The sequence below is a fragment of the Canis lupus genome, chromosome 5 (assembly GCF_011100685.1).
Source record: "Canis lupus familiaris isolate Mischka breed German Shepherd chromosome 5, alternate assembly UU_Cfam_GSD_1.0, whole genome shotgun sequence".
NCBI lineage: Eukaryota > Metazoa > Chordata > Mammalia > Carnivora > Canidae > Canis > Canis lupus.
In genome coordinates, this window is record NC_049226.1 from 24,650,461 (window position 1) to 24,675,255 (window position 24,795).

At 41.2% G+C, this 24,795-nt stretch overlaps 1 protein-coding gene across 3 annotated transcripts in view; it reads left to right on the forward strand.

The window, feature by feature from the left end:
• The window catches only part of SLC35F2 (solute carrier family 35 member F2), a 50,277-nt gene that overhangs the window by 11,904 nt on the left and 13,578 nt on the right, over positions 1 to 24,795 (forward strand). The window contains exons 2-3 of one of the 3 annotated variants that reach the window (XM_038536290.1): positions 15,571 to 15,664; positions 23,813 to 23,988. In XM_038536290.1, coding sequence (XP_038392218.1) covers positions 23,844 to 23,988 — 145 coding nt within the window. In that variant the 5' untranslated portion in view covers positions 15,571 to 15,664; positions 23,813 to 23,843. Of the gene's footprint in view, positions 1 to 5,400; positions 5,438 to 15,570; positions 15,665 to 23,812; positions 23,989 to 24,795 lie in introns of those variants that run through there. The other 2 variants (XM_038536291.1, XM_038536289.1) reach the window with 2 other exon arrangements.

Sequence of the window (24,795 nt, forward strand, 5' to 3'; positions counted from 1 at the left end):
GAGATAATTACCATCCTGAATATACCTCTCCCCATTCCCTTGCTCTCATTCTTTTGGGTACGATTTTGTGCCTTTGTGTATTTCTAAAAAGTATGCTTTTATTTATTTTTTACTTTATTAAAAGGATATCATACTATAGATAATCTGTTGTGATTTATTTCCCCTTCTATATCACACTGCCAAGATTCATCCGTGCTGTTGCCTAATGCTGCAAGAACCCTCACTGTGACTCTACAATATTCTTTCCTGTGCATATACCATAGTTTATTAAATCACTTAATGGACATTTGGTTTTTTTCCAAGTTTTTTCCTATAGCGAAAAGGATTTCCAGGAACATTCTTCTACAGGTCTCCTATTGATCACATATAAGCACTTTTTTTTTTTTTTTTTTTTTAGTGAGAGAGTGAGATCATGTTTGCATGAGCAGAGGGAAAGGGAGAGAATGTTAAGTAGGTGCTGCACTCAGAGCAGAGCTCAGATCTCACAACCCTGAGACCACCACCCCAGCCAAAATCAAGGGTCAGATGCTCAACCAACTGAGCCTTTCAGGCACCCCAGCTCTACTTTTACACACACGCAGGTGTATATAGAGCGTGTGGGAGGGGGCCAACTAGGTGGTAGAGAATGTGACTTTTCAACTTCACAAAATGCCAAACTGGTTTCCCAAAGGGTTGTGCCAGTTTACACTGCTACCAGCTGAGTATGAAAACAAACATCTGAACACTTGGTATTATTAGACATAAAGTTTTGACAGTGGAATGAATGTAAGATGTATCTCTCATCTGCATATCCCTGATCACCAGTGCAGGTGGGCCTCTGTTCACTGGCCTTCCACGTTTCCACTTCTGAGAGATGCCCGTACTACCTGTGAAAGAATCACATTTTGCACATTATTTCTATACTAAATGGTTTGCCCTATACACAGTGCAATTTACATGGATTTTTAAGGATCATCCTTGAAAGTTGATGAAGCTTGGGGCTGGCACCAGCTTCCCGTGGGAAATGGTAATTTGCTTCTCTTTGCCTAATAGAGGCGTTCCGTTGAAAAGTTTGGGAGTTGGCTGGGTTAAATCAGATACCGGGAAGCTGACTAAGGAGGGGAGTGAGTTTTTCTGCTGTGAGCCCTTGTGGAGTATTGAAAAGCTCACAGGAAATCTACCTTCCGCCTCCACCTCCCGTTCCCTCCAGGCCCCTCCAGGCCGAGTGCCAGGAAGTTTCTAGATCAGGCTCAAACTGCTCTTTTCTGGTGCCTGGTTGGTGTTTGATGAGTGTGTTAGTTAGAAATCCAGCTCACTGCTGGTGTAGGTAAAACAGAGGATTTATGACTACAGAGTTTGAGGAGGTTCAAGTGCCAAACCGCAGAGGGCAGGGACACAGCTGGAGCCCGGAACCCAGCCGCACCGGGATTCTGCGTCTGTGTTTGGACTGGCTTTGGATTTCCTTCTTTTAACTGCTCACTGGTTGATTGTCTTCACCCCAGGATCCCATTTGACAGTTTAAACCAGACACAGAAACAAGCAATTTTGTTTTGATAATCCACAGGAAGGCTCATTTAGATTTTACAACAGTTAAAAAAAAAATAGTCCTTCCAAACTTCTGATTGAGCCTCAGAGGGCAGGCGGTAGTAGAAATTTAAAGTTTCGTGGGCTGTGGCTTCTTGACTGCCTCCTGAGAACAGGGTTAGTCTGTTTTCTTCTGTGCCTGTGCCAGACCAGGGCGGGTGGAGAGAGGGTGGTGTGTCTGTCATAAACCCTCATCATCCAGACTCTTGAAACAGCATGCACTTGTTACCCTGTACCGATCCCATCCTTCAGAATCTACCCTTCCTCCATCCCCAACCCTCCTTGCCCACCCGCCTGGAGCTTCCTGTTCCTGGCCTCTGTGTGTTCACATGGGTGCCCCTCGGAGAATTCTCACAGAAGTGTCCAGGGATTGGGAGGGTCCTGCAGGGAAGAGGCCAGTCCTCCACATACTGACCACAGTTTATGCTGCCCCCTCCCCACATCTAGGCTGTAGGGCTCGTGGTCCTCACATATTCAGAGAGAATAGGTGATTTGTCCATTCGTTTCATGTTTTCTCATTTCAACCAATCACAAATCAGAGGATGGAGGGAGGCTATCACATATAAATATTATGTCCCTTCATTTTCATTAAAACATCCCTTAGTAAAATAATTGTTGAACATATATAATCAAATGGGCCATGCTAATCAATACACACTGTTGGAGATGCAGGATAATTTGTTTCTCTTGATCTCCTTGCATAGTTCAGAATCTTCAATATTATGATTTATTTTTGTTATCAGGGAGGCAGTGTGTAGAAGGGGAAAACAGAGACAATGATTTTTTGATTTAAAAAAAATTATTCATGAGAGACACACACACAGAGGCAGAGACATAGGCAGAGGGAGAAGCAGACGCCCTGTGGGGAGCCTGATGCGGGACTCGATCCCAGGACTCCGGGATCATGACCTGAGCCAAAGGCAGATGTTCACCTGCTGAGCCACCCAGGTACCCCTGATTTTTCGACCTTAGGCAAGTTGGTCACCGGTGCAATTGTACGCATTCCTATCCCGTGAGAGGTTTCATGAGTTTTAAATGGAGTAACTTAGGTAAACACTTAGCATGGCACCTGCCATGTCGTTATTTTTATTAAGCCATCTCACTTTTATTAGGCTGAGAAAGGCTTTTGAGTCCCTAATAGATACCAGTAGTACACTTCCAGTGGGACAGTGATGATGAGCTGCGCTGCTTGGTTTGCCCTCCAGGTTCTACCAGATGCTAGCTGTGTGATATTGGGCACGTTGTGTGACATCTCTGTGCCTCAGTTTCTTTATAAATAGCAATAACAGTAGCACCTACCTCTTAGGATTGTTGGGAGGATGGAATTAATTAGAACTGTGAAATCCTGAAATTGTTGAGCCCGTGCCTGGTACATAGAGTGAACTCAAGTGTGTTAGATACTGTTTTCACTGTTAATAGTAACAATTTTAACAACAATGATGGTAATTACAATAGTAACCCTAACAAGGGTAACCACAACCATAATAATAACAATATTAGATACTGTGTAGATATGTATATGGGGGGAGCACAAAAGTATCCATGGCATAGTTTCTGCATGTATAATCTAGTAAAGCAAATGCAACATAACACACTACAGGCAGGTTGTAGAAAATGGTTCCAATGCTGTAGGAACTGAGAGGTCATCATTCTGGAAATGAGCACCTTTCTAATTTTCTTCCCACAATTATTCTTTTAGCGAAGGGGAATGGAAAAAAAAAAACAGACTTTTGAGCCTAATTTGGATTTTGATCTAGCGCTCTTATTTACCTTATGAACCTTATTGAATGACTTGAATTTCAGCAAGATGATACCTACATTTTAGGATTGTATGAAAATCCGGTAAGTTCATGTACATAAGAGGTTAGTACGGTGGCTGTCACTAGTCTCCCTTCCATTTATGGCAGAGGGGGTGAGTATTAATTTGTTTCCTCTGTATTCTTGAGTATCTAAGGGTCATGCAGGACAGAACATTTAAGAAGAGGTCACTGAATTTATAATTTTTACTTTCGTTTGCATAAAACTAGTTTGATGGCATGGTTCCCTTTTCTCCTTGGCAAATGGTGAAAGTGTTTAAGTGTAGGATGGCTTTTGATCAGCGTTGTCTGCAGTTAATTTGAGACCTGTCTTGTTACTAAGGAAATTCATTGAGATGAATATAAATAGTTCTAACATCACGATTCGAGTGTCGTTTTAAGGTATCACACCCGTTGTTGACCTAGTATTACTTTTCTATTACTGTTAAAATATCACCACGAATGTAGTGGCTTAAAACAACATGAGTTTATTACCTGACCAGTTCTGTAGGAGGGAAATGGGACACAGGTGAATCCAGGCTAAAATCAAGGCATTTGACAAGGTTGTGTTCTTTCCTGGGAGGTGTGGGGGAGGGTGGATTTCCTGGCTCTCCTGTTGGGAGGCCACCTGGCTTCCTGGGCTCCTAGGGTCCCCCTCTGTCCCCCTCTGTCTGCAAAGCCAGCAACGCTGCCCCTCTCTTGCTGACTCTCCTCTGACTACAGCTGGAAAAGGTTCTCCCTTTCAAGAAATCGTGTGATTAGATGGGGCCTCCCTGAATAAATCCAGGATAATCTCCGCATCTCAAGGTATTTACCGGTGATCCCATCAGCATAGGCCCTCTTGGCATGGAAAAAGGAAAAAAACTGTTTTCCTGTACTCAGCACTTTACTTCTGACCACAAATGTATGTGGATTTTTCTTAGAGCGCCATTTCTTCATACAAACTTGAGTGTCTTATGATTTAGTTATGACACTGCCTGGAGTTAGCAAAAACCCCATAGACTAAGGGCCCAATCCCCCAAGATTGCCCTCCTCTGGCTCCCCACCCTCCATTTTAGACACCTCCCAGGTTGACACCTTGTACTTCTGATTGTCTGACTACACAGCAGAGGTTCCCATGGCCTCTGCCTTGGGCTCAGTAATTTGCTAGAGTGGCTCCTAGAACTCAGGGAAACAGTTTATTAAATTACCAGTTTATTGTGAAAAGATAAAACTCAGAAACAGCTGGATAGGAGAGACACATAGGGCAAGGTATGGGGGAAGGTAAAGGGCATGTAGCTTCACCGCCCCACCCCCCTCATCCTCACCTCAGCACATCAGGGTGTTCATGGGACCTGGAAAGCCTCTGAGTCCTTTAGGGTTTTTTTTGTTTGTTTGTTTGTTTGTTTTAAGATTTATGTATTTATTTTAGAGCAAGAGTGCAGGGCGGGGAGGTGGCAGAGGGAGGGAGAGAATCCTCAAGCAGACTCCTGGCTGAGCTCTGAGCGGGGAGCCCAAAGTCGGGCTCCGTGTGGGGCTCGATCCCAGGATCCTGAGATCATGACCTGAGCTGAAATCAGGAGCCAGATGCTTAACATACTGAGCCCTCAAGCGCCCTTTTCCATTAGGAGTTCTAGGGAAGGCTTCACTATGTAGGCACAGGTGATGAATGAAATCTTTGGTCATTGGGGATTGGCTCTACCTCCAGCCCCTGTCTGCTCCCTGGGGTGGGGCTGAAAGTCACAACCCCATTAGCTCCTGTTGGTTCGAGTGGCAACCGGCTCCCCTCCTTTAGGGGCTTTCCAAAAGTCACCTCATTAACATAAACTTGGTGTCATTGAATGGCGCTTGCTATGAATGACTGAAGATGACCCCTTCTCATCACCTTTAGAAGCTCTGGTGGAGGGGCATGATTAAAATGTATTTCTTTTTTTTTTTAAGGTTTTATTTATTTATTCATGAGAGACACGGGGAGAGAGAGGCAGAGACACAGGCAGAGGGAGAAGCAGCCCCCCTCCCCCCACCATGGGGAGCCTGTTCCTGGACCCTGGGATCATGACCTGAGTGGAAGGCAGACGCTCCACCACTGGACCCCCCAGGTGCCCCTGTATTTCTTATTATCTCATGGTATGTGAGGTGACCTCTTCACAGGTTCCTGGGGCCTAGTGTGTGGGCATTTTTGAGGAGCCATTATTCTGTCTACTACATTTGGTGGTAGAATCTAAACATGGCTCCAATAAGAAAGTAGAGCACAAAGACCAGACGCTGGTGAAAAGGTAAACAAACAATAATTCATAAAATGTCAAGGAATTGTTTTCTCAGCTCATCTAACCCACACCCTTTGAAATAATCAACCAAGATTTGCTAGACTCTCTTGAAGCTGCAGGAAAGATTTGAAAGAGATGAAGTGGCTGCTCCTCTGGATGAGCTACCTCTACGGGCTCTAGTCATGGAGGGTAATGGGCAATACGGACCTTTCTGCTGGGCAGCAGTTCCTGTTCCCTTTCTCTTGACCTGAACGACTTGTCTTCATTGACCAAGTCTCAGATGAAGAATCCCTTGATGAGGAAAGCCTCCCATGGAATCTGAGATTAGGTTACATCCCATTCAGACAATTTTGAGAACGCACATGGACCTAGATGGTAGGTACAATGCTAAATGAAGTGAGTCATCTTGTTCCTTCAGTGTTTTTCTTCCCTGCTGAATTATGAATTCCATGAGGGCAGGGCCTGTTGTTTCTTTGTACTCTGGAGTCTGGCGGGGTCAAGAACCAACAGGGTAGTAAAAAATATTGGCTGAATTGAACTGGATGCCATTAAGAAGATGGTAATAAAAAGGTCACTGTGGCCTGGTGAAGTTGCTGGACTATTTCCACCAAGCAGACGAGGATAATTCTCACACATTCTGGTCTTTAGTGGGAGTCTGGGAGTGGTGTACTAGTGCAAGGGCTACATCCTGTCTCCAAAAAGGCACAGATATAAACTTGATTTGATCGTCCCTGAGACAGATCAGCTAGGTGTGCCATGTCCAGGCCATAGGTGTGGTTACCTTCAAATACTTCAGCTGGCTCTTCTCACTGCGTACTTCTGTCTTTGTTCAGGGGTGTGTGTGTAAAATTCAGTAGCCAATCAAGGCAGTGCATGCCGGCCCCTTCAACTAGTGCTCACTTGATTGTCTGCCAAACTATTTTTCCAGAAGATTGATATTGCTAGCTTTGCCTTATTGGCTGTGGGATTGATGTGATGATTAAAGTGGACACATTGCAGAAGGTTGTGTATTTTAGTAGTGTGGCAGTATTAAATCGGTTGGAGTGTGTTAGGATGTATTTGCCCATAAAATTCCAAGTAAAATATAAAATAGTTATAATTCTATGGTAACTGATTTTATTCTATGATAACCGAATCTGCAGTTATCGTGGACTATATTATCCATTATAAAATATGTGGGAAAATATAATATTGAAGTCATTCTCAGTGATCTGGATAAAAGGCCAGGCATTTAAAAAAGAGCGCTCGAATCGTCTGATCTGTACTTTTGCAGCTTTATCCATTTCCATCAAATATTGGTTAGAGAGAGAAAAAAAGCTATAGATCATCTGTTCTGAAGTTATTTTATTTTATTTTATTTATTTATTTATTTATTTGAGAGAAAAGGGGAGCGTGTGTGTGTGAGCCAGGGAATGGCGGGGAAGGTCAGAAGGAGAGGGAGAGAGAGAATCCTAAGCTGACTTCCCGCTGACCATAGAGCGCCATACTGGGCTCAATTCTAGGACCCTGAGATCATGACCTGAGCTGAAACCAAGAGTCTGACACTTAACCAGCCTCATCCTCTGGGCACCCCTGAAGTTATTTAATCACGTAGGAGGGAACATAGTAGGCTAGCAAATGCACTTAGTGCTGGGGGTTTCTATTTTGCACCTGATTTTGCCACTGTTGAACAACATTAGTTAGGTGACTCATTTCACCTCTCTGAGCTTCACTTTCTTCATCTTTAGTTCAGTGGCACTGTCCCATGGGTCAAAAATTAAAAACGAGAGGGTACAGAAAAGTTTTTGTGAATGACAAGGCACTGTAGAAAACAGGTATTCTGATGGGGTCTATTAGCATGAGTGTAATAAATAATACTTGATGCTGATGGATACCACATTGGCAAATCCAGGGAGCTTTAAGTCAGCAGTTTGGAAACCTCAAATTGTCAACAAAGAATCACAGGTCATAGGAGACTGGGGGAGAAATGAAAGAGAGAAGGTGAGCTCTGAATCCAAATTAGCACAAGGATTCAAAATGAGTCAAGAAGGCTTCTGAAGTCATTCTTCGTGCTGGCTTAGGTCCCTTTGCTTTCTTGGTTCTTTTTTTTTTTTTTTTTAAGATTTATTTATTTATTCATGAGAGACACACAGAGGCAGAGACATAGGCAAAGGGAGAAGCAGGCTCCTTGCAGGAAGCCTGATGTGGGACTCGATCCTAGGACTCCAGGATCATGCCCTGAGCCAAAGAGAGACACTCAACTGCTGAAGCACCCAAGAGTCCTATCTTGGTTCTTTTAAGAAAGAACACAGATTGGAAAAAAATAGATTTCTCCTTGCTAGAAAATTTGATATGTACAAATGGAGAAAGAAGAAAACAACCAAAAAATGTCCTATAATCCCACCTAAAAACTCTTGTTAATTTTAAGGTTCCATCAGGCAATTTAACTCATCCATCACTGTAGTCATTGACTTCTTATCTCTTCCACTAGCACCCTTAGGTTGTAGACCCTCTGGTGTTCCCAGAGTCAGAATGGAAACAGTTCCCGGGCCCCTGTGTGGCTCAGTTGGTTGAGTGTCCAACTCTTGATTTAGGCTCAACTTTTGATTTAGGCTCATGTCATGATCTCAGGGTCATGGGATCAAGCCCCATGTTGGGCTCTGTGCTGGATGAGGAGCCTGCTTGAAATTCTCTCTCTTTTTCTCACTCACTCTCTCTCAAATAAATAAAATCTTTGTGGGGCAGGGGGAGAAAGAAAGAAACAGTTCCAGGAATGAGCAAGGTTGGGAAGGTCCAGAGGTTGAAGTTCGTACTGGGTGAAAATACACTGAGGTACAATTAAAGTGAATGGGTGCAATTGGGTAGGTTCCTTGCTGGGTTTAGACCCCATATTAAGCTTGCTCTTCTCTCAACTTCTGTTGTATTGTTACAGAATACTGAAAAATGGGTTAGTCCCACTCTGTAGCCTCTAGTCTAAGAAGTTCAATAGGACATATTGTGAAGATAAATAGAGGAAACATGTTTTGCAGATTTCAGAAGTGTCCTTTCCATTGTTTTGTATAATAATCTAAATATAAGAAAATTTGATGGGTGTTATTTGTGGCACAATTTTTTTTTTATTTTTTATTGGTGTTCAATTTACTAACATACAGAATAACCCCCAGTGCCCGTCACCCATTCACTCCCACCCCCCGCCCTCCTCCCCTTCCACCACCCCTAGTTCGTTTCCCAGAGTTAGCAGTCTTTACGTTCTGTCTCCCTTTCTGATATTTCCCACACATTTCTTCCCCCTTCCCTTATATTCCCTTTCACTATTATTTATATTCCCCAAATGAATGAGAACATATAATGTTTGTCCTTCTCCGACTGACTTACTTCACTCAGCATAATACCCTCCAGTTCCATCCACGTTGAAGCAAATGGTGGGTATTTGTCATTTCTAATAGCTGAGTAATATTCCATTGTATACATAAACCACATCTTCTTTATCCATTCATCTTTCGTTGGACACCGAGGCTCCTTCCACAGTTTGGCTATCGTGGCCATTGCTGCTATAAACATCGGGGTGCAGGTGTCCCGGCGTTTCATTGCATTTGTATCTTTGGGGTAAATCCCCAACAGTGCAATTGCTGGGTTGTAGGGCAGGTCTATTTTTAACTGTTTGAGGAACCTCCACACAGTTTTCCAGAGTGGCTGCACCAGTTCACATTCCCACCAACAGTGTAAGAGGGTTCCCTTTTCTCCGCATCCTCTCCAACATTTGTTGTTTCCTGCCTTGTTAATTTGCCCCATTCTCACTGGTGTGAGGTGGTATCTCATTGTGGTTTTGATTTGTATTTCCCTGATGGCCAGTGATGCAGAGCATTTCTCATATGCATGTTGGCCATGTCTATGTCTTCCTCTGTGAGATTTCTGTTCATGTCTTTTGCCCATTTCATGATTGGATTGTTTGTTTCTTTGGTGTTGAGTTTGATAAGTTCTTTATAGATTTTGGAAACTAGCCCTTTATCTGATATGTCATTTGCAAATATCTTCTCCCATTCTGTAGGTTGTCTTTGAGTTTTGTTGACTGTATCCTTTGCTGTGCAAAAGCTTCTTATCTTGATGAAGTCCCAATAGTTCATTTTTGCTTTTGTTTCTTTTGTGTGGCACAATTTTTGGAAAAGCTTGCTTCATTACTTAAAGTACTGGACTCTGGTTTTGGCAAACCTTTATGAACATGCTTCTAGCATTGTAGATAAGAAAGCTGACATCTGAAGCTCTGGATTCCTGTATGTTGGCGGAATATTCCAGTTTTCTGTGTCTGGGACATCATGGTCAGTTCATTTGAGGAGATCATCAGTCTCTAGATAAAATGATTCTTTCTTTCAAGCTCACATTTATGCCTGAAAATAAATGTATTAATTTATAATCAGAATTTTTGCTGTTAAATTTGACCGCTGCTCACAGGAAGACCATCCCAATAGAAAAATCTGCATAGGAGATACAGGATCTTCAGTTGCGTGGTGAATGTTAGAACAAAGACAAAGGAAATTACAAGTCTGTCCAAATCACCCCCCACCTTCATGACACCCATACTTCTACTCTTGGTATCTGCCTTCCAATTATGAGACATGTGATAATAGATCAAGGGACTCTTGCTCCCTTGCAGGACGGGAGAAACTGGTAACTTGCCAAATTTCCTTTTTCTGGAATTTATATTGTCCAGCAGAGCAGAGCACTGTCACCCCATCCATATCAATATGCAATGCAACTTATTTTACATTTTCATTTTATTTTATTTTTAAGATTTTATTTATTAGAAAGAGAAGGTGTGCACGCACCCCAAGCAGGGGGAGGGGCAAACAGAGTGGGAGAAGCAGACCCCCCTGCTGAGCAGGGAGCCAAATTGGGGGTGGATCTCATGACCCTGAGATAATGACCTGAGCCAAAACCAAGATTCAGATGCTTAACAGACTGAGCCACCCAGGTGCCCCTCATTGTAGTTTTGATTTGCATTTCCTTGATGATGAGTGATGTTGAGCATCTTTTCCTGGGACTGTTGGCCATCTGAATGTCTTCTTTGAAGAAATGACTGTTTATGTCTTCTCATTTTTTAATTGGAGTATTTGATTTTTTTTTTTTTTTTGATGTTGAATTGTTTAAATTCTGTATACATTTTGGATACTAACCCTTTATGGGATATATCATTTGCAAATACCTTCTCCTGTTCAGTAGGTTGCCTTTTAGTTTTGCTTCCTTTGCTGTGCACGGCTTTTTATTTTGATGTAGTTCCAACAGTTTATTTTTGCTTTTGTTTCCCTTGCCTCAGGAGACATACGTAGAAAAATGTTGCTACAACTGATAATAGAGATTACGGTTTGTGCTCTCTTTTAAGGTGTTTATGGTTTCAGGCCTCTCATTTAGGTTTTTAAGCCCTTTGGAGTTTATTTTTGCCTTTCACCCATTTTCAATACTTATCAACTCATCTTGTTTCACCTCTACACTTCCTCCCTCCTGGATTATCTGGAAGTAAATCTCAGGCATCATACAACTTCATGCATAAATATTTCAGTGTTAATCTCTAAGAGATAAGGACCTAAAAAACAGTCATAATACCATTTTCCACCTAAAAATTAACAATAATTCCTTAATATCAAATATCTAGTGCATGTTCAAATTTTCCCAACTACCACATAATTTTTAAAAGTTTCTTCACATCGAGATGCATATAAGGTCCACACGTTTCAGTGGGTTGTTATATTGTTATATTGACATCTTCTGTAGGCTTCCTCTTGCTCTTATTTTCTTGCAGTTTATTCCTGAAGAAACTGTCATGTAGAGTTTACCACATTCAGGGGTTTGCTGATTGTATATTTCTGGTGGGTTTACAGTATTTCCTTCTCAAAATGTTTTTAAATGCATAGAGTAACATAAATGGGGTATAAATGGGGTTATAATGGCAACCAGTTACATCTGTTTGGGTATTGAACTATTAAAAACACACTGTGATACATGTTAGTATATATGTTTCTTTTTTTAAAAAAAAGAACACATGAAATAAGGGATCTCACCGTGGGAGTTTATCTCTCATGATGTGCAGTCCTGATGAATGTAAATGTTATTTTGAATTTCAGCAACAGTTGCCATCTGATAAGAAAATGTTTGTGATTCTTTGGCAGCAAGGTCTTAGGCGCTCATACTACTGCTTTAGTTAGTTGCCTATTTCATAATGGAAGGGAAAATTAAACTTCAGTTAAATGTTACTGAAAATCAGATTGTATTTTTTTTCCCATCCAAGTTCATAGATTCTCCTGAATATTTTCATTGACCTGTCCATGGACCCCATTAAAAACCCTGTGGTCCTTGCCCCACCTTTGGCAAGAATATTTCATAGATACTGTGTACTGCCATCAGGAGATGCATAATGTTTGCTTGTTTCTTTGTTATGCTAGGAGCTATTGAGGTTTATTGCCTAGATTCATTATGTTATTAGGGGTTGTAAGCTATTCTGTTTCTGTCATTCCATTTTTAATTATTATTCAAGTATTTCTACATAGACAAACTCTGTCATCCACTCATTACCCTGAAGTATCATTTGTATAGGAAGGGGAGGGTAAATGTTTGCTTCCTCCTCTTTATATATCAGTTTTCAAAATAATGGGTTGTTGATTCCCTAGCATCCTTTAAAATGACCAGTGAGTTTTACTTTTATTTTTTTATTCTTATTTTTATTTTTTTTAAAGATTTTATTTATTTATTCATAGAGACACACAGAGAGAGAGAGAGAGGGGCAGAGACTCAGGCAGAGGGAGAAGCTGGCTCCATGCAGGGAGCCCAACGTGGGACTCAATCCCGGGTCTCCAGGATCACACCCCGGGCTGCAAGCAGCACTAAACCGCTGTGCCACCGGGGCTGCCCTATTTTTATTTTTTAAATATTTATTTGTTATTTTAGAGAGAGAGAGAGATAGAGAGGGAGGGAGAGAGATTCTCAAGCAGACTGAGTGCGCAGCCCAAGGCTGGGCTCGATTCCACGATCTTGAGATCACAACCTGAGTGGAAATCAAGAGTCAGACCCTTAACCCACTCAGGTGCCCCATGAGTTTTGTTTTGTTTTATTTTATTATTTTATTTTATTTTATTATTTTTTAAATTTTAAGCATTGCTTATTAATTTGTGGATTCAAATGTATTTCATGTATTTCAATCCATTGCAGTTGTTGTTCCTGATGTTCAGAATGTCTTTTCGTTATGTCTCCACTAGTCTTTTGATCACTTTCTTGCCATCTGGTGTGACAAGGTATTCCAGGCTTATTTTGCACAGTTCTTACTCCAGGTCTGAAATCAGCCATTCTTCAAGGGGCCTTAGTTCTTTTTAGTGGACGATCATATTTAGTTGCCATATCTAAGCACTAAATGTGTTCATGATTGTTGGTTGGTCATTGTTTCAGACTGGCTTTTCAGTGCACAGAGATAGGAATTATCTATTTTTAAGTTATATAAAATGTCCTTTGAGTTAATCCTAATTTTCAGTGACGTTCAGAATAGTAAGGGGTTTTATTTTTTAAAAGATTTTATTTATTTATTCATGAGAGACATTCAGAGAGAGAGATTGAGAGAGAGAGAGAGAGAGAGAGAGAGAGGCAGAGACATAGGCAGAGGGAGAAGCAGGCTCCATGCAAGGAGCCCGATGCAGGACTTGATCCCAGGTCTCCAGGATCAAGCCCTGGGCTGAAGGCGGTGCTAAACCACTGAGCCACCTGGGCTGCCCTGCCCGGGTTTTAACTTACCCTGTTCAATCTTACGTCTTCATTCCTTTTACCTATGCTATAAATCAATATGTTAGTATAATTTCTTTTCTGCTTTATTCTATGGAATATATACACAGTCCCAAAATAATATCAGCACCTTGGTGGCTCAGTTGGTTAAGTGTCCAGCTCTTGATTTCAGCTTAGGTTGTGATCTCAGGATTGTGAGATTGAACCCTGCACTGGGCTCAGCACTGGGCATGGATTCTACTTAAGATTCTCCTTCACTCCCTCTCCCTCTAACCCTGCCCCCCATCTCCCCAATACTGCCTCCAAATAGTTTAAGATATTTTACAGTTCTTGCTGTTCCTATGGTCTATTCCATTAGGAACACATAGTCAAATTAATGTTTTAAAATTACTTGAAAGAATTCTTCTCAATTTTGTTTTGCTACCAACTTGAAGCATCCTTAAGTCATGTAACATTTAGGATTTTATTTTATTTTATTATTTTATTTTATTAAATTTATTTTTAAGTAATCTCTATACCCATCATGGGCCTTGAACTCACATCCCCAAGATCAAGAGTTGCTTGCTGTACTGACTGAGCTAGCCAGGCACCTGTGTGTGTGTGTGTTTTTTTTTCTTTTGGATGTGGCTTTTTAAAATTTAAAAATTTTTGTTATATGATTTTGTAAAACATTCACATGGCTCCCAAGACAACCTGTAAAACAAGATATATTCAGACATATACCTTTTACTTTGCTCTCTTTCCTGACCTAGAGATAACTTGTAAAAACAGTTTTGGTTTTATCTTTACACTTAAAAATAACAAATTTAGGTAAATGCTAGTATTCCAAACCCATTTTCCTCCACATTTGCTGCTTTTTAAAGTATACCCTGGCAGTCGTGTTCTAGCAGCGTATAGAAATGTCTGCCTGGCTTTTTATAGAGCACAGTACTCCTTTGTGTTTATTTGACTGGTTCTCTATTGTTAGACATTTAGGTTTTTTCTTTAGTCTTTTACTATTATTGATAGTGTTGTAATGCATAGCCTGTACATATGCCTTTTGTATTTTTTTTCTCTTTTAAAGATTGATTTATTTATTCACATTAGACACACAGAGAGAGAGGCAGAGACACAGGCAGAGGGAGAAGCAGGCTCATGTGGGGAGCCTGACGCGGGACTCGATCCCGGGACCCCAGGATCATGCCCTGGGCCAAAGGCAGGCGCCAAACCGCTGAGCCACCCAGGGATCCCTGCCTTTTGTATTTTTGCCAGAGTATCTTTGTGATAGACCCCTAGGACTGAAATTGCTAGAAATGCACCCCATCCCCAGGACCTCCCCCAGTAAAGATTGTGTCATTTTGCTTTCTTACTAGCAATGGTCAGAAGTTCTGTTAAGCTATTTGAAGTGTCAAAAACAGATTCTGACCAGATTGCTGTCATTAATTCCATGGATTCCTAGAGTTGAGAGACCTCAGAATTGGAAGCACTGCTCTAAGGCCCTGCTACTCAAAGTGTGGTCCATGGACTAGAAGCACAGGCATCATCTGAGACCTTGTTTGAAGTGCAGAATCTCAGGGTTCTCTCCAAACTTACTGAATCAGAACATGCAATTTTTAAATATTTGTTTATGTGAGAGAGCATGAGCATGAGTGGTGGCAGAGGAAGAGGGAGAAGCAGACTCCCTGTTGAGCAGGGGCCCGATGCAGGGCTCCATCCCAGGAGCCTAAGATCATGACCTGAACCGAAGGCAGTCGCTTAACTGACTGAGCCACCCAGGTGCCCCCAGAATGTGCAATTTAACAAGATCTTCAGGTGTTTCACATCCCATTAAGATTTGAGAAGCAAAAAAAAAAAAAAAAAAAAAGATTTGAGAAGCACTGGTCTTGAATTACAGTCTTTGGTGCTTTAGCCACCAGCCAATGTGGCTACTTAAAGTGAATTACATTGAAATACAGTAAAAACTTCAGGTCCTCATTCATATTCCTAGCCACATTTCACATGCTTTCTAGCCACTTCTCAAACATTTCCATCCCTGCAGTAATTCCAGTGCACAGCGTTGGTCTGTGGCTCCAAAGACCTCTAACCTCTAGCCATTTATGGCTGTTTTAATTTAAATTGAAGTTACATAACATTCAAAATTCAGTTCCTCATTTCCATTAGCCTATTACAAGTGCTATGCTTTACAAGTGCTTTATTGCTATGTATGGCTGGAGGCAACTCTATGGAATGAAACATTTTTGTCATTGCAGAAACCTCTGTTGGACAGCTCTGGTCCAAAGGTTTCCAAAAGCCTGGGTGAGCCATAGGAAGGCAGGAAAGAACATTCATTGAAAGCCTAAGATGGTAGGTACTTTTTATATAGGTTACATTAATTAACCTTTAACCCATACAGGTGGTTTTATATTCATTAGAAAAAAACAGGAGTTCACCTGGATGGCACAGTCAGTGGAGCATCTGATTCCTAATTTCGGCTCAGGTTCTTCATTACATGAGTCATGGGATGGAGCCCTGTGCTGGGCTCTGCACTCAGCTGGGAGTCAGCTTGGGATTCTCTCTCTCCCTCCGTCCCTATCCTCCCATTTGTGTGCGCATTCCCCCTCTCTCTCTCACTCTCTCTCAAATAAATCTTAAAAAAAAAAAAAAAAAAGACAGTTTTGAGAGACTAATTCAACTTCATAACACTAATAAAGGGTGGAGTTAGGCCATCTGATTTGATTCTTTCCACTGTAGTCACAGGAAATTCTTTCCTAGAGATCGCATCTGGGGTACAATCTCCAGCAGCCTTTTATCAAACAAAACACGATATTAACCACTGTTTGCCACTTGCCTGCACCTGTTTCTCTTCTCTTTCATGTTTCAGATTTCCATCTAGACCCCAGTGTTCTCTGATTCCTGTGCTCACATTCGTTCCTCTAGAACCTTGGTTGCATTTACTTCTAAGTGTCTCCTAGCTATACAGTATTTGTCTGCCTTGCATTTTAATATTACAGAGTTTCATTTAACATTATGACATCTCATTTAACATTACCACATCTTAAGAATGAGTTACATTTATTCACTAATCTCTTAAACATTTACTGAGCATCTGCTCTAAGTGAGACATAATCTAGTGGGGGGAAAAGAAAACCCACACTACCTTTCCTTACCAGCCTTTCAAAAATTATTTATTTATTTATTTATTCATGAGAGACCGAGGCAGAAACATAGGCAGAGGGAGAAGTAGGCTTTCTGGGAGTAGCCCAATGTGGGACTCAATCCTGGGACCCCAGGATCATGCCCTGAGCCAAAGGCAGACAGATGCTCAAGGACTGAGCCACCCAGGCATCCCACCTGCCTTCCTTTTAAGGTAATTATATATACTGTATGCTTTCTAATCTTTGAAATTTGGCTTCTGTGGCCTTGAATATGCCTTTTTAACAGACTGTGCGTTCTTCAAAGTTGCTAGCTCCTCATGTTTATTAGAATTACATGATACACTGATGGCTAAATTTTTGAATCATAGAAATGTAGATATGGAAAGACTATAACCTGTCATCGAGGTTGCTTCTCACTATGTAAAGAAAGACTATTTTCTAGCTTGTTGCCAGTATAATTTAAAATGCTCTAGTAATAGACACTGGATAATCTTATATGCTGAGTATGTGGATTTGGTCTAAATGAATATTTCTTTTCAGAATTGTTACAGGATTTTTATAGATGGGCTGGAAGTTATTGTTCTGTGCCAGGTATTTACAGGTGGCAGGTGTGATGGATTTCACAATCTCCCCAAGGAAGCTGTGCTCAACACAAGTCTTTTAGCCCTAATATGAAATCCTGCTTTAGCTGACAAGGTGCACCCCAGCAGCACAGATTTATTGAGACATAAAGTGAAGAAAGATGATTTGCATTCCAACAATGCATTTTATCACTCATTTGAAACTTTTTTTTTTTTCAGATAAAATGGGGAGAATAACTCGGTTTGCTATCCTTGTTGTATATTAAACTCACCTAGGAGGTTATTCAGATAGACTAGTATTTGGACCCTACCTTCTGAGAATCTCATTGAGCTGGTTTGGGCTGAGGTCAGGTTTGTTTATTTGTTTTTAATCCTCCAATGATTTTTTTTTTAAATATACATTTTACACTTAAGTTGAGGACTGCTAAAAAAAAAAAAAAAAAAAAAAAAAAAAAAAAAAAAAAAAAAAAAAAAAAGTTGAGGACTGCTGGTCTAACTTGTTGTAAGATAAGAGCTAAAGAAATAAATCAATCTGATCGTTGTGTCTCATGTATATTTGATGTAAAACTAGTGTTTGAAATAGGCAAGAACTCGTAGAGAAAAAGCTTTTTCTTCTTCATTCCTGAATCTTCTTGGAAATTGTTCACTTTTCTGGTCCATAATCAGGTGTTTCATCCTCTGTGAACCTTCTCTTGCCAGTCTGGATCCTTTCTTCCCCTTGGGCACACACCGAACCCTGACACTTTCCCGTTTTGTTGTGGTTCTGTGTGGTGGGATCTCTCTCCTTGACCAGACAGAAAGCTCCTTGACATGTTTGAAAATGGCCAGTGTCCATTAAGCACTTACATGTACCAGGCACTATGTTGGTAGACGTAATGTCCCTGTCCTCTTGGAGTATAGAGTTGGAGAGAAGAGATCCATAAGCAGCGTGCTAGGTGCTATCATAGATGGAGGTGGTACTTTTTTAGGGCACAAAGCGTGAACCTCCTGATCTGCTCTGGGTAGAATAGGGTCTGGGACTGGGAAATACTTGGGCCTTTTAAATTCTGAATCTCGGGCAGCCCAGGTGGCTCAGCGGTTTAGCGCCGCCTTCAGCCCAGGGTGAGATCCTGGGGTCCCGGGATCAAGTCCCATGTCGGGCTCCCTGTATAGAGCCTGCTTCTTCCTCTGCCTGTGTCTCTGCCTCTCTGTGTGTGTGTGTCTCTCATGAATAAATAAATAAAATCTTTAAAAAAACATTCTGAATCTCCCTTTAAAAATTTTTTTATCCCCTCCCGCTTTTTTTAAAAAATGATTTTATTTATTTATTCAGGAGAGACACACACAGAGAGAGAGGCAGACACATAGGCAGAGGGAGAAGCAGGCTCCATGCAGGGAGCCTTACGCAGGACTTGATCCTGGAACCCCGGGATCACAACCCAGGCCAAAGTCAGATGCTCAACCACTGAGCCACTCAGGTGCCCCAAATTCTAAATCCCTTTTGCTTGGCATGTGTTAGGCACCCAACAAACTTTAGTGAATTGAAGACTGAAGAGCTTCTGGGCTGAATACATGAATAAGAGAAGTTAGAAGATAAGGTTTCATTAGCAAGTGTGTGCATGAGTATGTATTTTGGAATGGAAGGGATATTAAGATATGTACTTTTATATTTTCTGGAAGAAGAAAGAGGGGCAATAAAATGCTTTGAAACTCTTTTCTTCTTTCCATCCTTAATAGGAAGTTCTTAAATTCATACTATATTCAAGTGGTAGTAATGTGGCTGGCAGTGGCCACATTCTTTTATCTCCTGCCTGCTTTCCCACCCCTGCCCCCTAAGTAGCGAGGACTCTTGTTTGCTCTGCTTTCCGGTGGCCTGGCTCTCGCAGCGTGCAGCCACCTGAGGAGGCATGTCTTAGAGTTGGACCACATCCTGCCATTGAAGTTCATGGCAGGGGAGTTTCCATCTGAAAAACCGTGACAGGATATGTCCCATGGTTAGGTGCACGTTGCTTCTGGCAGCTTCCCTTAGAAAGGGACAGGTTTTGTTATGGTTTAGAGAGGCTCCCATGTTCAGTTCCAGATTCGAGGGAACTTGGACCTTGTCCAGATGCTTAAATGTGAAGCCATGGTAACAAAAGTTGTGTCCCTGTCCCCAGCTACATACTCAGGATCATGTGAGGAAGGGGATCTAAATGAAGAAATGGTTCCAATTCTCCTGCATTTCATTGTCAACTGGTATCATACTAACACACATTCTCCACATAATCCTCACAACTATCCAGAGAAGAAGTATCATTACCCTCCTGTTACAGATGAGAAAAATGACTGAAGGGCTCCATAATTCACCCACAGTCGTCCATTGTGGAGGAGGGAAAGGAAGTCAGTGCTCTCAGCTCTTAAAAGACTAAATAGATCAGGTTCAAATTTGCTTAAAGAAAGGGACCTGAGGAAACATCCTGTCCTACCTGGAAGAAAGTCTCAGGAGTACAGAACTTTGGTGCTTCTTCACATGATCCTGAGTATGTAGCTGGGGACAGGGACACAAAATGGATACATGTTCCCATGTTTTGGCTTTGGTTCTCTAACTTCTGTAGACTCCTGGTGCTCTATATAGACCAAGTAGCAAATTTCTTTTGTTTAGCCTAAAATCTAGAATAAGTTTCTCCTTTAGAAAGAAGTGAGCTCAAGGGGAAGAGGTCAGAACCCCTGGATCCATGTTGTTTTATCACGCTGTGATGGGTAGAGCATCCCTAGAAAGGATGCTACCCTTGTGGGAGCAAGTGCTGAACTCTGCTCACCTGGATGAAAATTTCCTTCAGTAGCCTAAAAAAATGTCTTTGCATCTGGCCAGTTACTGATACCATTCTTCCCCTCGAAGGGTGGAGATTCCTTCAGTGCCTTCCTTTTGAAAGTAACATAGTAAACAACATGAAATAATAGAACCTTTAGAAGAGCCATCTAGCAAAGCAAATAAAATCAAAGATGCTTCTGCTAGCCTAAGAGCAACGATTCCACTCTTGGTATTTCTCCAGAGCAAATGATTCCTTTAAACTTCATGAAGCAAATAGGAAGTCATTATATTTGTAGGATGCTCTGAGTAGTCCCTATCAGGCCATCCTGAGTGCTTATAATCAGGCCATCCTGAGGAGATTATATCTTAGCATATCAGCAACCCATTTGTAAAAACCAGAAAAATTCTTAGCTGTGTACATTGGGAGACATAGGCAAGAATATTTGCAGAGGCATTGTTTATAAGAGCGCATGCACACACACACACACACACACACACACACACACACATTCAAATACAACCTAAATATCAAGAAGGGAATGGATCAAGTGATGATCATGTAGTAGAAAGGAATGAACCAGAACCAGTGTAGCAACATGGATGACTCTCCCATAATGATCAAAATAGTGAGTTGTAAAAGTAAACATACATATTATGCTGTTCATATAGAATTTTAAAATAGGCAAAACAATACTATTTATTGCTTAGGGATATTTACATAAATATTAAAATATATGGAAATGTATGGCATAAATACCAGGAGAGCTGAGGCGGGGGACAGCAGGAGGAGGATGTGTTGATGTTGCCTCTATTTTATTCTGATAGATACATAAATACATGTTGGCTATACATTATACTTTGTTATATATAAAATCAAAAATTAAAGCTGTGAAAGAGTAGTCCCAGATGAGACTGGCAAAGAGAGACAGGAGTAAGATGATGGGGTGCCCTATAGGCCATTTTAAGGTTTAGTTTTTGTTTAGGCATAGAGGGATCCATAGAAAGGTTTCAGGAAGCGTGGGAGTGGTCACGCTTCGGGACACCTTCGGGACACCGACTCCTGCTACTGAGTGGAGATTGGGTTTGTGGAGAGTGGCACAGCCCACACAGTAGAGTGCTTTTTCCTTAAACTGCCATTTTCTCCTGCTTCCAGAATGTTCTTCCTTCCTTGTTCTTTCCATCATCTCTGGCCATACCTCTTCATCCCCATGTCTAATTCCTCTTCTTTCTCAGGCCCGTTAGTGTTGCCGTTTCCGAGAATTTTTTTTTTTTAACTTCTTTTCATTTTTTAGGTATATATCTTAGTGTCATGTATATCCCAACTTCAGTTACCATCTCTTTGCTCTTGATTCTCAAATTTGTTTCTACAACCTAGTCCTTTTTCCCAGCTCTAAACTGCCTACTGGATATTTTTTCTTGACTGTCTCATAATTAAACAAAGTCCAGCATATCTGAGATGGAGTTATTATCTTGTGCGGATGTGCCTTTTTCTGCTGCCCTTTGGCTCTTGGTTAACCATATTGTGAGCTATCCAGTTGCCTGATTTAGAAAACCAGGTATTCAGATCCTCTCTGTCCACTTTCCTCTTTAACTGGTTTTCATGTTAGGCATTAAGGGTAAGGTCTTGGTGCTATGTGCTATGACATATTTAGGGACTCAGGAATGATTACTGACTTGCTGGTCACTTTACTCTGTCCTATTTAGAAGATTTCAGTGATCTCACCACCAGCAAGATAAGATGCGAACTTTAGAGCATTATATCGAAGGCCCTTCTTGATCTGGCTTGTGTGGACTTTTACCATCCTCATCTGCTACCATATTCCTCTCTCACCTCCTTTGCAGTTACAGCAACCCACTTGAAATCCCTGATTGTGCCATATTGCCTTAGGGCTGTGTGCCTCGGTATATGCTGTTCCTTATGCTTAGAATGCCTTTCCTTGCTGTGTTTGGCGACCTCTTGAAGTTTTGTAAGCTAGCCCATTGTAGCACTTGTCTTGCCCTAATTCCTAGTTTATGTGTCTCTTTATCCCCAGTAGACTCTGAACCTCTGAGGTACAGAGGGTGCCTATTTAGTTTGATTTTTTTTTTTTTTTAATTTGAGAGAGGGTGTGTGCACACACAGTGTGAGGGAAGAGCAGAAGGAGAGGGAGAGAATGTTAAACAGGATCCATGCCCAGCACAGAGCCCAACAGGGGGCTCCATCCCATGACCCTGAGATCGTGACTTGAGCTGAATTCAAGTTGGACACTTAACCACCTGAGCCACCCAGGTGCCCCTCAGTTTTTACCTTCATGTCCTGGCATGTGGCAAAGGCTCTACAAGCGTGTTTAGGGTTGACTCACCCAGTGGACTTCCCCTTTCTCTTTCTGTCCCTGTGCTAGGATTGTTTGAGGTCACTTGTAAATTACTGAAGCAACATTCCAGAGGAAAAAAATACATTGTAAACTCTTAGAGACAAAGAGATCCTCTTTGTCTTCTGCATTCTTAGTATTTTCTACTTTGCTTAGAGAATTATTTATATAGAGAGCAATTTAAGCAAAAATTGCAGTGTTCCCATCCCTGATCTCTGATCTTCCAGGAACTATCTTCATAATCTTTTTTCAATTCCTTTTTTGTCAGTCTTCAAGTTTTCACTCATACTGCCTTCTGCTCATCTCCCAGATGTTTAAACTTCCTTGCTCCTTTAATAAGATGATGATGATGATAATAATAATAAATCTGTCTTCAACACTGTTCCTCATTCTTCCATTGGCAGTTAGTTGTGTGTCCAACTTAGGTCACTGGTGTCAGGGTTATGGTATCAAGCCCCGTGGTGGGCTCTGCCCTCAGCACAGTCTGCCTGAAGACGGACTCTCTCCCTCTGCCCCTCCCCACCATGAGCTTGCTCATTGTGCACACGCGCTCTCTCTCTCAAATAAATAAAATATTAAACAAACAAACAAAAAGAAACCCAGAGATCATTTCAACACTTCCCCCAGAGGGTTAATGGGCTGCTAGGTTCTGTGCACTCAGCCCCTGTGGCATCTTTCATATCATCCTCTACTTTTCATCGGCACTGACAAGGCTTTGGTTGGTTGTTAAGATGCCTCTTTTTTTAAATGCCAAAGGCAGAGTCTGGGTTTTTCTCTTTTATGGATCCAAAGTGCCAGCTTCTGGAGCTTGGCAGATTCAGAGGCTTGGCTGCATATTGGAGTCACCCAGGTAGCTTGGAACATCACTGGTGCCTGGGATCCACTGCCAGAGATGATGCAGTTGGTTCTGGTACAGCTGGACATTGGTGTTCAAAATCTCCATTATTCGGGGGTGCCTGGGTGGCTCAGTCGTTTAGCGTCAGACTCTTGATTTCAACTCAGGTCATAATCTTGGGGATGTGGAATCGAGCACTGTGTCCGGCTCCGCACTCAGTGGAGACTCTGCTTGAGATTCTGTCTCTGTTCCTCCACCCACTCACACTTATGCATGTGTCCTCTCTCACATAAATAAATAAATAAATAAATAAATAAATAAATAAATAAATAAATAAATAAATAATAAATGCTTTAAAAAAGTGTCCATGATTCAAAGATGCAGGCTACCTTGAAAGCCATTGCTTCTTAGTTGAAGAAATCAAGTCTCTGGAAGAATGAAAGATGAGAAAATGCTAAATACTTACTGCATAGGAAGAATTTAAAACTAGAGTTAAAGTTGCATTAAAGAAAAATCACACACACACTTCAGATAGTATATGACACAGCTTGGAAATCAAAACAATCTCTATGTGATCAAGAGGGGAATATGTATTTTTCTGGGAATGAAGGGGAAAATCAGAAATGTGAAAGAGTAAAGATACAGTGTCTCAAGATACAAAACTTTAGTTTTTGTGTATATGAAGTAACCAATAAAGTGAAATAAAGAAGCACCTAGAATAATTAGAATATTTCTTTGTGTGGATTGTGTGTGTGTGTGTGTGTGTGTGTGTGTAAAGAATAACTTGTGAATTATTCTGATTTTCTCCTTTATTTTCTAGGGATATTTTGAAGACAATTGCCCTGGGTCAGATGTTGTCCTTGTGTATATGCGGGACCGCCATCACCAGCCAGTACCTGGCAGAAAAATACAAAGTGAACGCCCCTATGCTTCAGAGCTTTATCAACTATTGCTTGCTGTTTCTATTTTATACAGTGATGCTGGCATTTCAGTCAGGTAGGTCAAATGTGGAAATGACCTTTTCAACAAATTATCTTCATAAAAATGTTTGGCTTCTAGATATTTAGAAAATAAAATGTGAAGTAAAGCCAAAAACAGGAAATTATTTTTTCATAGAAGTTAGTAGAAAAGTATGAATGCTATGAAAATAGTGACTGGACATTTATGTGTAATTCTCTGAAATTGTTGATTAAAACAGGAAGCACCAAACTATTTCAGAAGTTGTCAAAAAAAAAAAGAAAGGCACTGGGGTGCCTGGCTGGCTCAGCACAGGATTCTTGATCTTAGGGTAGTGAGTTTGAGCCCCATGTTGAATGTAGAGATTACTTTAAAAAAATAAAATTAAAAAATAAAAATACAAAAAAAGTGTAGATGCCATTATGAGTTAGGTTATTGTTTTTCTCCTGTGGTTGATACAGTTAAGAGAAAATACAAAAAAACCCTTAAAAAGAGGCTCACTCTGCAAAATATGTATTTCCAGCCAAGTGGAGAATGTTAAATGGAACGTCAGTTGCATGTGGATCCAGTCTGTGTTGTGAGAGAAACAAAGACAAAGAATTGGCAAGGAATTAACATCTTTAGCACTGGCTTTTTCTTTTTAAGAATTTATCAGTTTTTTTTTTTCCCAAGTTTTATTTATTTTAGAGAGAGAAAGTACATGCATACAAGCAGGGGGAGGGGCAGAGGGTGAGAATCTCCAGCAGACTCCCCACTGAGCCTGACATGGGCTCCATCCCACCACCCTGAGATCACCACCTGAGCCGAAATCAGGAGTCAGAGGTTTAACCACCTGAGCCACCCAGA